Here is a 15,592-nt window from a genome sequence, read left to right on the forward strand (position 1 = left end):
CATACTTTTGCAGCACCAGTCCACAGAAAATCCAAGAGAACCCTCCAGCTCCCAAGCAGGTCCATCCCTTCCTCGCCTGTCCCCCTGAGGATGACGGGGGCAGCACCAATGGCTCTTGAGAAACAAGTTCTAATCCCAGGGTAACAGCTGAAATCATAAGTTCATATTTGCAGTGGGGGCAGGTTTCTTTCATCCTCTACCTGGGCATTGCTCTGGATTTTCCTCTCCCAGGTCCAGACTGTTCTCAAAAGTCTCTCCATTGTGCTGGAGATTTTAAGAGTGAGTGGAATGTTGTAGAAGGTAGTGTCCCCTGTCCTATCCTAGGGTAGCATATCAGCCCACCTCTACCCCAAATCTCCTGCACAATTTATAAGATGCTGCCATCAAGTGGTCTATTGAAAGACTTTCTCTAAAGCCTATGCCCTACCTTTAACTGCCACTATGGCATGGTCCCTTCTCTCCGAACTTCAGAAGGAAGCCCTTTCTGTTAATGGCTCCACGGGTTTGGCTAACCTCCTTTGATTTGGCGAGGTTGGGCTTTCCCAGGCAAGTGCTTTGTGAAAAAAGTATTATTATTTGCAGATTCTGTCCCTATCCTCTCCTCTTCCTGGAGCAGGCCTAATTAGTTGCCGATGGACCTATTGTGTGGGGAAGCTTTTGATCCTCCAGCTGACCAGCAGATAATTCAGCTTGGCCGAGCCGGGTTAATCATAGTCCTGAATCTAATTAAGAATTGAGTCTGAGAAAAATGATAAATCTTGATGTGCCAGAAGGAGTGCAGATATGTGGAAATTAATGTCAGATCTTCACTCAGTTTCCTTATTTACCATAGGAATTGTGCACCATACTATTCTCTAGGTCTAACTATGGCAAAACTGTGTTTTGGTGCAGATTTCGCCCATAGTGTACAATACAGTGAATCACTATACCCATACACAGCACAATATCTTTTTTTTTTTTTTAACTTTGTTTATTGAGTTTATGAATCAAAAGACATGACATTCAAATACTCGCCCCCCCTCCCCCCAAACAAGCACCCAGTGCAAATCAAGTCAAGTCCGCAGTTAGCAAAGTTCGGGCACCCTCGTAACACAGCCTTTAAGCCAACAACCCAAGGCAGGGCAGGCGGCGTGTGACATCATGACAATTGGCGGGCCATACAACAACAAGGAACCATGCCGCTCATAGCACTCCCCTCTACCCTCCGGTGTGTAGTTACCCCTCCCACCTCTCTTAACCCCTCAATCCCGCTAGTGAGGTGGACGTGAATGGCCCCCCGGGTCCCCAGCACAGTGATGTAACTCTGGTATAGTCCCCAGAAATTCTTTGGGCGGCTAGATGGGGGGGAGAAGCTCGCTGTAGTTCTCTGTCTGTGTGCAGCAATATAACATGTCGTGCGCCCAGCGTTTGATGGTGGGTACCTGGCCTCTCATCCAGCATAGCGCTACACAGCACAATATCTAGGTATTCGAGAGTGCATACTCCTATTATTAATTCCCACTCGTATTATAAGGCCTGTACTGAACAACACAAATTTATGAAGGATCCCTTCTGCAGTAGGCTACCTGTGCGCAGATACCCGGCTGATTTAGGTGATAGTTTCTCGCGGTCAGCTTGCACACATATGCACAAGCATGTGTGCACTTTTTCACATTAAACCAGCCTAGAGCCTCTTACCCTAGCTCTGCAGTAGTGGGCCTTTTCTTAAAAGGCGTACAGTGACTTTTAGCACTCCCAGTCCATTATAACACACCTTACAGTGAGTGAGTCTCATGGCAAAAGTCATTAACCAGGTAGTCCAAAAAGCGAAAAATCATGGGTAACGAAATGGAACAGAACACCTTTCACACAATCAATTTAACAAAATCCAATCCTTTTTTCTAAGTTCTTTGTTGGAGGGCTTGAAAAAGTTACTTCCACCTTTGAAATTTTACTTTAGTTAGGAGCCCTTTTAAAGAGTTCATTCTTTGGTCTGATTCAGTCTTTCGTTGACTTGAACTGAGTGATAGTATTTTACCTGATTATATGTGCACAGCGGGCGAAAAAGAAGTGCACTTCAGTGCCAGGACTGGTGAGTAAAAGCTCCAGCTTGAAAGTGCTTTCTCCCATCCATTATTTGTTTATTATTTCTAGTCATCTTTGTGTTTAAATTATTACTTCATGTTATAGAAATTCAAAGCAAATATCTTTTATTTGCACTAATAAGAATCATATTTTGCTTAGATGTACATTAAAACAACATAGCATTTTATGTATCCGTTTTGAGTACACCTACCTGATAGGAAGCACCCAGAGTGTTTCATAAAAATGTTGTGAAATGCGATTTGTTTAATTTGAAATGTTTGATTTTAAAGAAGCGTTTGCCATGTTTAAGCGGCAACATGTTTTTATTGTCTCTACTTTTTTTTGTAGCATCTGCTTGAATTGGAAAAAAGAACTAACTTTTTTACCAGCTTGCCAAGACCAAACCTATATTCTTTGCCAAGGCTTCTTTAATTTGCATGTCATGTTTATATACCGTATTTTCCGGCGTATAAGACGACTTTTTAACCCCTTAAAATGTTCTGGAAAGTTGGGGGTCGTCTTATACGCCGGGTACCAAACTTTACGGTATGTGTTCATGCGTTTTTACATAGTGCGGACTTCACCCGAAGGTGTCAGACCGCTTCTCAATAGAAAATGGTGCATTACAGGAGGAAAAAGTGACATGTGTGCAAGTAGAGGGCACTCAAACACAAGAACTAATGTTACGTAGGTGATGGTGGCACTGTGGAAGCACTGTGCAAGTATCGATAGCAAATAAAAAGTAATAGGCAAATAGAACAAATGGCGCCGTGAATGACCAAAATCGCTATGCAGGACTGCGTTGGAAGTGGGGGTAGTCTTATACAGCGAGTATAGCATGAAACCTACATTTTATCATGAAAAGTAGGGGGTCGTCTTATACGCCGAGTCGTCTTATACGCCGGAAAATACGGTATCACTTAAAAAACAGGTTAAAGTGATGTTATAGTTAGATATGGTAATAAGGTCTTTCCTGACATTTAAAAAAAAAATTGCGTTTCGGCATTCGTCTTCCTCGAGGAAGGCGAATGCCGAAACGCGTCTGGTGCGTTTGAGAGTCCGAATAAAATCTGTGACTCTCCCCCGTGAGTGCTGTCTTTTGTGAAAACGAGGGAGACGAGAAGCGCAATATATATATATATATATATATATATATATATATATATATATATATATATATATATATATATATATATATATATCGTGCCTATTGATCCTTCTTGACCGTTCGTTAGCATTTGATACTGTCAGACACGATGACCTAATTGACCTCCTGGAACACTGCATGGGGTTGTCTGGGCCTGTTCTTAACTGGTTCTCTTTGTTCCTCCTGAACAAATCCCAAAGCTTCAAGGTGAACCAATCCTTGTCCCATCCTGCACCGGTTACGCTGGGGGTTCCCTAAGGTTCAGCACTCTCTCCCACGCTCTTTAACTCATTCATAAAGCCTCTAACAGAAATTCTGAAATCATCCAGCATTCACGATCACATGTATGCAGACAATACTCAACTATACCGCAAGATCGCCTCCCCTGAGCACATTCAGTCCTTCAACTCAGTCCTGCTGGAAACTCAAAGCTGGCTGACATGTAAGCACCTGAAACTAAATGCTCTAAAACAGAATTCCTCCTAATCTCACCTCACAAGCAATCTCCGGCCATTGAACACTGGTTGAATTAGCTTACTGCTCTTAGCTGTAGACCTTACCTCGTGGACTCTGCATCCCCACTTAGTATTATATTAGACAAAAGTCTGGACATGCAAAAACACATCAGTTCCCTCACCAAAGGAGTGAACTTCCAACTCCGCATCAGCAGGAAGCTCAAACTCTTTCTCCCTGGTCATGACCTAAAGGTTGCAGACCAAGCATTAGTGATTGCAAAGCTGGACTATGGCAGTGCAATGCTTTGCGGCTTGCCCAGAGTGAAAACGGCTCCTCTTAGGGTGGCCCTCAATTCTGCTGCTAAGCTCTTAACTGGCACTAAAAAATACAACCACATCTCTCCGGACTTGCTGTCCTTGAATTGGCTTCCATATGAAATTCGGATACAGGTAAAAATTGCATACATGACACGCAAAGCCATCCACTTCAAGACCCCGATGTACCTCGCTCAGAAACTGGAGCTCTCACATCGTTCAATAGCCTCCAGAAGCGCCACCACCCTTTTACTCAAAACACAAAAATTCAAGAAAAAAAAGACCTACAATCGAGCCTTCTCCGGTAGGTCGCCGAGGATCTGGAACTCCCTTCCCCCCGAAGTCAGGGTACTCCCTTCCACTGGCCTCTTTTAAATAGAAGTCAAAGGGCGCTTGATGAAGACATTTAAGCCTCAGTCTGGCTTCCTCTCTTGGGTCTGAGGCTATAGACGCTGATTTGTGGCCCAGCTGCTTGGCTCACGAGAATGTCGGATATTTTAAGACTGTACTTTTCACTATGTTGAATCCGTTTGTGAGTCGCGACCTTAGTCCAGTTTTAAAATTGCATTTATATATATATATACACATGCACATACACGTTACTTCGGCTGGGTTCTTAGTTTCATAATCGAAGGCTTTGCTCTTTTCTACTGTAATGCATTTCTCCATTGCATTGCTTATTTTGTTTTTTTTTGTTTTATACATGGAAGACAGTTTGAGGACATCCTTGTTGTATGGAACGTTAAAGAATAGGTAAATGTATCTAGTTTTAGTTGCTGCATCTTCACTAAAGTTGATATATTAGTTATAAGTGGCAATATTTGCATTTTGATAAAGTATCAAAACAAAAACAACTCTGCAGACAGTCGGCACCATAACCCCCCCCTCTTGGTCATAAGGGAGAGTCCTTACCATGCATAGTTCAGACAACAACATGTTTGTCACAAGAAATTTCTTCCCATCTGGCAGACAAAAGCCTTTCTGTAGATGAAGTCTCCATGCACCAAACATATGACTCAGGGTTGGACACAGTTCTAAAGTGGTTTGGAAATAGAAGCTGCATTCTTTGTTGAACATTTTAGTTCCCCTGGCAATTCGCTGTGGCTGTGTCGTGCTTATGGTTGAGGGTTGAAAAGCTTTTGGAAGCGTTGAGATGACAGCGATCGCTGACAATAGTACTTTTCGAGGATCTAGTTTGTTGTGAAAGGGTTCTCCGATTTTAATTAACTTTAGTAGCCTACTTTTTCCCGTTCTTTTGTAATTAAATATGAAACAAAAATAATTAATCAATAGCAATCATCTCTACACACAAACTGCGCCAGAGAGGGGTAACGGATACAGGAAAGGAAAATTAATTAAATGTTTTTTCCACCAAAGATGTTTAATTCGGGAAAGGATAAATGACATAGGAGATATAGTCACATCCATCCGATCTCTAATTCAGTCAGTATTGTACTTCTAGGAAAAAAGACCACATTGGCCAAACACACATAGTTACTTATTGCCATTAAAAGAGTGCTGCAGGCCTGTCTGCCTTCTCTCGTCTTCCAAGCCATGGTGATACCTCGGCCTCTAGTGGTTCATATGCCCATCTTATTTCCCTGCTTTGCTGTTTTATGGCCTCTCTCCTGTTTTGTTGTGCGCACGCCCTCTGTATTCGTTACATTTACAGACTCCTAAATACCCTGAATGCAGTTTTTGAAAGGTTTCCACAATATGTCTGTGAGTTCTGTTTTTTAGTTCTTAGAGGGCTTTATAATGCTGGAGGGTTACCGAATAGAAAAAGATTCATCTCTACGGTCTGAGACTTGATTTCTCATACAGAGACTCATAGGCTAGGAATATATGGTTTGTCGTGAGGGGCCTGAGGTTCTGGAACTACCTCTCCTTTTGTGTAAAACTGATTCCTAATTTTATGCGCTTATACAGAAAATTGAAGTCCATCCGAGCCTCTTACCCTAGCTGCAGAGGAGCAGACCATATCTGGTTAGCCTTCACAATCCATTATAATTGAGTTTATAGTGAATGAAACCCCTTTAGTGAGACTCACACACAGTAACCATACAAAACTAAAAACAAAAACTCAAGGGAGATTAGAAATGGGCAGAACCCATTTGCTACTGAAAGTTTCAAAATAATGCTTTACAAACTAAGGGCCAGATGTACGACCATTTGCGACTCGCAAATTGTGAAAAATTGCGAGTAATTTGCGAGTTGCATAAGCAAATGTACAACAGTGTCAGAGACACTGTTAGCTATTCCCAATAGGGTCGCAAAATGCAAGGCTCATGAATATTAATGAGCTACTCGCAATTTGCGACCCCATTGGGAATGGCTGGCCCTCCCAGGGATGGTAGCCTGCTGGGCTCAGCAGACCTCCATGTCTGGGACTTCTTTTCATTAAAGAAAGTATTTTTTTTAAATGCTGGTCGTTTTCCTTAACGGAAAACTAAATGCATTTAAAAAAATGAAACTTTTTCGTTTAATTTTTCAAGGGCAGGTAGTGGTCTCTTGGACCACTGCCTGCCCTTAAAAAATATTTTCCTCTGCATTTGCAAAGAAGAAGGGGTCCCCTGGGGACACCTTCACTTTTGCGAGTGAATTACCACCCTCTTGAAGAGGGTGATAATTTGCAAGTATTTTGCGACGCAATTGCGGTCACAAAACATTCATACATACCTTTGGGGTCGCTATTAGGAAGGAAACGCCCCTTCCTAATAGTGACTCGCAAAACACTATTTTGCAAAATATGGCCCACAAATATTTAGCATGCGCAAACCCGTTTGTGCATGCTAAATCCTGTCGTACATCTGGCCCTAAGGACCTTATTAGAAATTTGGCTGTCTTTCTCTGGGACCGCCACCGCGGCGGTCCCAGGAAGACTGCCAAGCCTATGGTGAACCCAGTCCTGTGGCTGTGTCATGGCAGCGGTTATGTTAAACTCATGGGAGAGCCTAAACAGCATACCGACACCGTGACAGCGCCTACAGCACGTTTGTAAATGTCACACAGTACATGAACGTAGGTGATATTCTGGAGGGGGCACACAATGTACCCCAGCACGAACCCCCACGTGCAGAATTGCCAGGGGCCCTGTTAGGGTAAATGGGCAGTGGAAATGCAGGAAGTTATATGGTTGGAGGTGCCGGCTTTGGCAACGCCAGCATACACCGCCCCCTTCCACACTGCCACGCCGTAGGATGCCGGAGCAGAAGGGGCGGTCTTGTGGCGGTCCCACCCCCATCATTGCATCATTGTAATATGGTGGTTGGACCACCACTTTGAGTATGGCTGTCCCAGGACCGCCATTACTCTTAATACGGCCTAAAATGTACAAAACTATTTACCTAGCACATAGATTTTGGTGTGGTAGTTGTCAGGCAAAAATGTGTTGGATCTACATAAAATGCACACATCTCTCGTTCCAATTTAAGTGCAAGGGTCACAGTATGAGCTATCCCAGTGTCTCATGCACCCTAAAATATTGGTGTGTCCCTTGACACATCTGAGCTGAACTTTATCTCCAAGACATTAAAAGAGAGCTTCTTCACTGACCCACTGTTTGGTACAGGCCTGGTGAAGTGCTCTACTCGAGCGGCTGGGATGACCCCATTTCTAATTCTAAAAGGTGAATAGAGATCCATAGAAACTCAAATACCACACTTTAGATCCGTCTGGAATTCTTCCTTACCTTTCCTGGCTATTGTTTGACAAACTTGAGGTGTGAAACAGCAGATGGCAGGCATAGCTTCCCATGAGTCATGAAAAAGCTATGATGTATGCCTTCGAAATGTGCTCTTTAGAGCTCAGGCAGAATATAATTCATGCTTCCAAGCTAGCTGAATGATAATATATAGTAGTAGTCAAACTCAACTATCTGCCTTTTCAGCTCAGAATTCCTTTACTGCAGATTTGGTTGCAATAGCATTTTCTTGACAGAAGTTACAAAATTAATGTTTGATGCCTGTGACACACGGAGCGCATGCTCTGAAACTCGGGCTGCTGGGAAAAGACAAAAATCAAATGCTATTTTTCAGGTGTCGATGGGAAAAATATTTTCTTTACACCTGCTTACTCTTTCTGCTGTATATAACTACGTAGGAGCCCTGCACACAAATAGCAGATTTGGCAGAGTGGCAGTTACACATCAACAAACCGGGTGTACCCTGCTTACTTTTGTTGCAGGGATCTGGGGTAAACCGTATCAACACAACATCAAAAAGCTCCCCCAGACATCAGATCATTATTGTATGCTTTAAAGAATGCTAGGTAAGGAGAACCTCTATACTGACCTGTCGCTTATTCACAATTGTGAGTAAATCTAATACATTTCTCTAGAGATGCAACATGAGTAAAAGTATTCACATAAACAAAGAGTACTTTAGTTTGGTATTTATGGTCATTTTACACGTAAGATCAGAGAAAACATTTCATCATTTTTTCATTTTTTATAAATATTTTAGTGCAAGAAACCTTTTTAGCAAGTGAAAGAGAATTAATTCGGACCCCCAATGAAAAAATGCTATCAAAAACCTCATACATTCATCATCATTCATTCCTGGTCTAACACACTCTCTATTGTGACATAATACAAAAGAAATACATACAAAAGACAACAGTACAGCTGTTGCGACGTCACGGGGGAGTGTTGGGACGGACACGAGGCTCCTTAGCCCGTGGAGAGGCTTTATTTTGGAGATACATATGATTTGTGAGCAACTACAAAATGATACAGAAATAAAAAACTTTAATTGATTGCGACAGCAGCATTCCATAGATACTTTATAATCTACAAGCATACCTATTGACAAGTATCGACCGCACACCAGTGATGAGTGTGTAAGCTGACATCTGGAGAGCCCATACAAACTAATAATAGACTACCTCGTAGCAGAACATATCATCCCCACCTTGGATAACGCATACCTACGATTTGGACTCATCATCGCGACTCCCTTTTATGCTAAATATAAAGGTTCCCCTGATTTTAATTATGTTTGTATTAGTCTGTGTTTAATGTTGGCCCTGATGAAGGTGATATTACCAAGCTCAACGAAACATACGTAGGCCTTATACACCTGAGATCCAAGTTTTACAAGATCACAAGGAGAGGGATACCTAAGAATAAATGACTTATGAACTTGGAATTTGTCAAAGATGGAAAAATTGGACACTTAACGAGTAAAGAACCCATAAGGATCTCAGCTGTACTGTTGTCTTTTGTATGTATTTCTTTTGTATTATGTCACAATAGAGAGTGTGTTAGACCAGGAATGAATGATGATGAATGTATGAGGTTTTTGATAGCATTTTTTCATTGTGGGGTCCGAATTAATTCTCTTTCACTTGCTAAAAATGTTTCTTGCACTAAAATATTTATAAAAAATGAAAAAATGATTAAATGTTTTCTCTGATCTTACGTGTAAAATGACAATAAATAACAAACTAAAGCACTCTTTGTTTATGTGAATACTTTTACTCATGTTGCATCTCTAGAGAAATGTATTAGATTTACTCACAATTGTGAATAAGCGACAGGTCAGTACAGAGGTTCTCCTTACCTAGTTTTCTGACCTTACTCCCTCCTCTGGACCTAAAAAATAATATTGGGAGTTCCCTTGTCCTATCTTCTATGCTTTAAAGAATGTCCTCATCAAAAGAAGGCAGTTGAAAAGAGCAATTTATATAATCTAAATAGTTTATTGTATACATTCCAAAAGTAATGAATTTGCATAATACATATACAATTGTCTATGCAGCCCCAGTTACTAAAATCCCGTTAAAACATCCCCTTTAAAAACATACATATAGCAAGCACAATGTCACAGATTTAAAGGAAAAAACAAAACCACCAAGAGACAAATAGGAAGTCTGCGCTACAGGGCAAACCCAATATCTACACAGCAGAAGGAAGTCGCTCTTCACAGGTTCCTAAATAAAATATGAAATAGTGATTATGATTTCCCTACAATGCTCCAAAATGCTGACTTATCGGTCCGCTCTTTTGATTTTAAAGGACCATCTTCAAGACCTGGTGAGGGTCGTATATTAAGGTGTAGTGTTTTCGAAGGTGGCACCAAAACATCCAACCATCATATTATTTCAGTCAAAGTCTGAAACCCTAATACATGCTTTAGAGCACCAGACTGTGTGGCGACAGTCTCTTACTGTTTTTAGTCGATAAGCCAAAGTCTGTTCGAAATACTGCTTGTATACATTTCTAATGAAAAATGTATGCCTTATCCGACCATCGCAGCCTTTGATCCAGTTATGCTTGCATCCCATTTCAATAACATTAGTTTCTACTTGTGCCAAGTTCGAGCATATACTGAAAGAGGCTACTGGCAAGCAAGATCACACCCCTTACATTAATGATGTCGAGAGACCGGCTTTTTGATGTTTTGTTGAGAGTGGCAATCATGTCATTTTGGAAATAGATATCGTTGTCCACTAAAACCGAGCACATGTGGCTGATTCCTTTTTACCAGACCATAGCCAAGGTCAAAACAACAGATGTCTGTAACAAAAATTGAGGAGAACACAGCAACAAGAAATGTCTTTCCTTACAGTAATCCTATAGGAGAAAAAGAGGCATCATGGAGAAAATGGTAGTCTGGCCATTTGCGTGTATTTTAGTATGTTGTTACATTTTTAGACTTTCTCCTCTAAGGTCAGTGCATTTAAGTGGATTTTCATCAAAGCATTTGTTTGCCATTCCTCACTCTGCGAAGTAGTCACTCGGGTAATTCCTATCCCCCTTTTGCAAATTGTATGTTCAATGTTAACTCTAGAGCTGAAAGTCAAATTCATCAAGCCATGTGGAGACATATATTTGATTCAGCAGTATTTGCCCTCTTCAGTTTTGGGACTTGTTTTCTATCTAAGTTTCCCATGAGTTCAAATGTGTGTCAAAAAAAGGGCTAAGTGCAGCCTATTCATAGTAGAGAATCCTGTTTCCTGAATACAGAAGATTCAGTTCCTCTGGTTGATGTGTGCATAACATTTTAATAGAAGTAGATAATAAATAATATCTGTGATGTCAGTGCGCATGTTTGTACTTCATCTTCTATTGATTTTATTCTGTTGCCAAGCAACATCCTCCATTCCCTTCTCTAACTGATTAGTATAAAGAAAGAGAGATGCTTGTTTATGATTCTGTGATCTATACTGTAAGTAACTTCTGTTTACATAGTCTATATAGTTTTAGAAAGTGCTCTGGAAACATATTCTTTGTACCACCTTAGCCATTCAATTCCTAGTTTGATATTTTCTGGTTGCGTGTTTTTTTTTTTTTTTTTTTTTTACTTACGGTCTAGTATGGTTTCCAACCACGTCTCTCTTGTAATTTTCTTTGATTGGTAGCTGACCTGAGATTATTTGTATTGTTTACAGCAAAACAAACACCAAAGTCGGGATATTTTTGTTGGCATACAAGTTTGGTAATAATCTCAGACGAACGGTCTATGAATTGCTGTAGCTTGTAATAGGCTTTATTTTTCTTTACATAGGATGTGATGAGCCAGCGCCTTTACATAGCCAAGATACGTTTGGAAGCATGGTTCATCAGCTTTCTCAGCTTGGGCAGATCAACACAGTTAAAGTTTTGCTGGTCACTGAGAGATGGCCATCTGTTCATATGTATGGATTTGAAATTTTTAAAAACACATCCAGCCCCTGCTTAGATGAGTGTACTATATCTGTGCCGCTTTACTATGTTCTTTTCATCAACTTTTCATTATTATTATTTTTTTATTTTAAGGCACATTCCAGTTATAAGTAATAAGGAAGACAGTTAACCTGCTCTTGATGTGCACACCCAGTTCCACACCTTGTCTACTCTGAGTGCTGTTATATAAATAGGTTTCACAAGCATGCATTGAATTGACTGATCTACCACAACTGTCCATTCTCTAACAATCAAAAATAGTAAATAAAGTTAAGGTCTTTTAAGATGATGCTCTGTCCCACACAAATGTTGTGAAAATGGGGAGAGAGTTGGACATTACAGTTACCACTGCTTGCCATCAAAATATTTTTTATACTTTGTTTTGTATGAGTTGCTTATTCCAGCATTAATTGATTTTTCATGTCCTATTAGTACACAATTCATAAATCGGGAACGTAAATGTGTAATATTGTATTGGTTTATCACAATTGTCTAATTTACCCTTCTCAGGACAAAATGCCAATTTTCTTCTAACAATTTAAAACTTAATTTACTTATTTTGTTTTTTATACAGTTGGATACTCTTGTCGTGGATGCAGCAAAGGAGAAGAGGGACATGGAACAAAAACACTCCACTATTCAGCAAAAGGTAGAATAAAGAAGTTTATCGGAACAATGTGCAGTTGAATGCTGCCTTTGTGTGGTTGTTCATAGGTCACTTACTCTTCTGATACCTGTCTTAAATTGTCTTCTTAGTACCTCCTGCCTATGCTCATTGTGTGTTGACTGCCATATCAAGGACTGCATATACTTTGGCGTAACTGAGCTTCCTGTTTAATTTTTTTCTCTCTACAATTTTCTATCCAGCATTACTTTTTATTAATACACATTTCAAACCTATAAGGTAGGAGTGGCTCGGGATAATAGTGGACTGGTTAAAAGTAGAGTTCAAAATACTTATCCTCATTGTGTGGGTGCCATCATATTGATGGATGTTCAGTCAAGTACTCTTATCAATTATATTTTGACATCTTGTAATATGGACCGTTCGTGTAAGGGTTTGGTAGCCCTTCTGAGGGAAATCTGAGTCTGAGAGAGAGGGAGCTTCTTTTGTGTACCTCTCTAACACCTGAATGTGGGATTGGGAGAAAGCATTGACGAGTGGAACCAAAGTTACTTGTAGAAATATATGCAACAGGTAGGCCAGTGAAGACTTTTACCATAGGGATGATGGACTTCTTTTTTTCTGCTTGGATGACTAGCAGTTTGTAATCATCATTTTGCTCTTTCTGGTTGTTGGAGGTCATTGTAAAGGGTACTGGCATAAGCAAGTTTCTGAAATAATCCAGAAGCCAATTTTGATAGGGTGGAGTTTTAGGGAAGTAATGGGGAGAATGCGCTTGTGGTGGCTGCAGTGGTATATTCTGTTTATAGCAGTCTCAACTTAGAGAGTTAATATTGTAGGTTGCCCAGACAAAAGTTAAAGGATGTGCCAAGTAAAAAGGTGGAACAGGGATGAAAAATGTTGATTTAATTAGGTGTTTGAGAGTGCTGCAAGTAGTTCATTTTTAAATCCTTATTTAGAGTTTGGTTAAGTGGAACAATTGCCAAAAAGTGCTGGAAGTACAGTCTGTCTTCCAGTGCCATGGACATCCGTGAGCTCTTATGACTGAGGGCAGCACATCGGCCACTTTTTGGCAGATGTCGCATATCTGCCTAACTCAAAATAAGGCCATTTGACAAAAGAGATTTGGGCCACTAAAATGTCAATAGATTTGCTATTGAGGACCTTGTGCTGATAGTAAAGATTAACAAACTCAACTGCGTCTTTATCAAACCAGTAAAGATTAACTTAATCCTCACAGTCACCATTAAGCCACCTTTTACTCCCCCATGTTCCATTTTAAAGCATTCATTGTTTCATATTTTTTAACTTGGTAGACGGGACAGTCTACAGAACTACCCTTATGTGTCTCAAAGTATGCTGGAAATTCTGTCAGTCCTAAATTTGGACACCACCAAAAAGTTAAAGACAATTGGAAATTGGAAATGGACCAGCAGCGGAAAGTTCTTTTTCTGTACTGACAGCAAACCTGTGGCTCTCAGAGTTTCTGCGCATGGTAATATGTTAGCTAACAGTCAGCAGGGGTGGTTAGAGATGATTTTCCTCCGTTTTCTTTTATTGCTGTTGGTCATTTTATACGTTCGTGTATCCATAGCATTCGGATGCAGTAAGCTTTTCTTTAGCTCTTTATAAATGTGGTTGACTTGACTTGGAATTTACATTCCATGTCTAACAATGTTAAATGGGTGCTCAGTCAACTCAGAGATGTAAAACTAAGTGGGCACGAGTGCTATCTCAGTGTCATTGCCAAGACAAACATAGGATTAACATATTAAATAAGTTGCTGTTTTTCTGAAAGATCTAGAGCACCACCCCTTTTTTTATTAATCCTTGATAGGTAGAGAAACTTAACGGCACAGAGGTAATTATCGAGGATCAATGGATCCAGATGTAGAATGCTCTGTCTTAACCTTTAATTTCCTAATTTCAAAGCCTATGCATTGGACATTAGGGAAATTAAGTGACACTGTAATTTTCTTTGATAGTGGAGAGCTTCTGCCATTGATGACACAAGTGGGATAAATTTGCAAATGGTTGATTAAGGTCAATATTAATTCTAATATGGGTTCAGCTTGACTTCTTGAGCTTTTAAAACATCAAAATATTTTGAAGGAAAAGATGCAAGATGACGAACTTGCATTTGTCACCGTAGGGTGCATATGTAAGAGGATGGCATTTGATTAACCTCTCTCAATGTGGGGTAAAACATTCTGAGCAGTGGCTAATTATTAAGCTTGTCAGGGACTTCAGTAGAAACAGGCAAAGGTATTGATACTACCCCCAGATTTTAAGGACTCCTCCTGTCACATCATTTGTGCAGCTCCCAAATGATTCTTCAGATACTCACATGGGCTTGAATCATCAGTATCTCACCTCCCACTCCTCATCCCTCACTTTGAGAATAGTAAACATCCAGTTAGGTTATATTCCTACCCGTTAGATTTTTCACCTGTACCAGCTGACATGGAAGGCTCTTCTTAATGTTTGGATTCAGAAATGTATAGACATTGATGTCATGTATGCAAAGTCTAACCCAGCTAGTCTGGCTATCTCATTTCTGAAGCTGCACCGTTGACTCTACGTCCCCCCCCTTAAATGTTTGCTTTGGCACTACAACGCAATGTGTCTGACTCTGGAATTAAAATGGAGACTTGAAGGAAAATTCTACAACTGCCCAAATCATATTATGCAGTATACTCGCCAACTATTTGTTACTTTTTATGTATGTATGTATGTATGTGCAGTAAGGTTGTCTCAAATCCTGGAACCTAAGAATCAAATTAGTAAGGTTTTACATATGGTTATTTTAACCATCATCAGACACGTTTATTGATTAAGACCTCTACTGAGATCAACAAAGCAAGTTAAAGCACATACAATCATCACCATAATACATTACCAATATTAGTGTATTTATTTTATAGTCTTATAAAGCGCACAGCTACCCAAAAAGGGTTTCCTGGCACTTAGTTTGATGAAAAAACAAACTGTCTACTTAGAATAGCCATGTCTTCAGACCTTTGCGGAACGCAAGAAGGAAGGTACGTCCTTAAGAGATTTGGGATAAGAGTTCCACACTTTCGGGCCTAGCACTACAAAACAATCTCCTCCCATCTGGGCCAGATAGAACCTAGGTACAGGGCAAAAGGCCAAGTTGCCAGTACTCAGGAGTATTGTTTTTGATAACAGATCAGGCGATGCCCGGAAGAGACTGCCGTCCGACGGGGATCAGCGCCGAGAACGCACACCGAAACTAGGCACCATCGAGCTGGGGCACCGCAAGCCGCTCAGACCGGTCTCGGAATAGACGGCGCCTCATG

At 40.5% G+C, this 15,592-nt stretch overlaps 1 protein-coding gene across 1 annotated transcript in view; it reads left to right on the forward strand.

Moving 5' to 3' along the window:
- ACAP2 (ArfGAP with coiled-coil, ankyrin repeat and PH domains 2) overlaps nt 1-15,592 on the forward strand; it is a 320,820-nt gene that overhangs the window by 150,801 nt on the left and 154,427 nt on the right. Inside the window, exon 9 of the mRNA XM_086944277.1 lies at nt 12,222-12,296. Coding sequence (XP_086800403.1) covers nt 12,222-12,296 — 75 coding nt within the window. The remainder of the gene's footprint in view (nt 1-12,221; nt 12,297-15,592) is intronic.

This window comes from Lissotriton vulgaris, chromosome 11 (genome assembly GCF_964263255.1).
Source record: "Lissotriton vulgaris chromosome 11, aLisVul1.2, whole genome shotgun sequence".
Lineage (NCBI taxonomy): Eukaryota > Metazoa > Chordata > Amphibia > Caudata > Salamandridae > Lissotriton > Lissotriton vulgaris.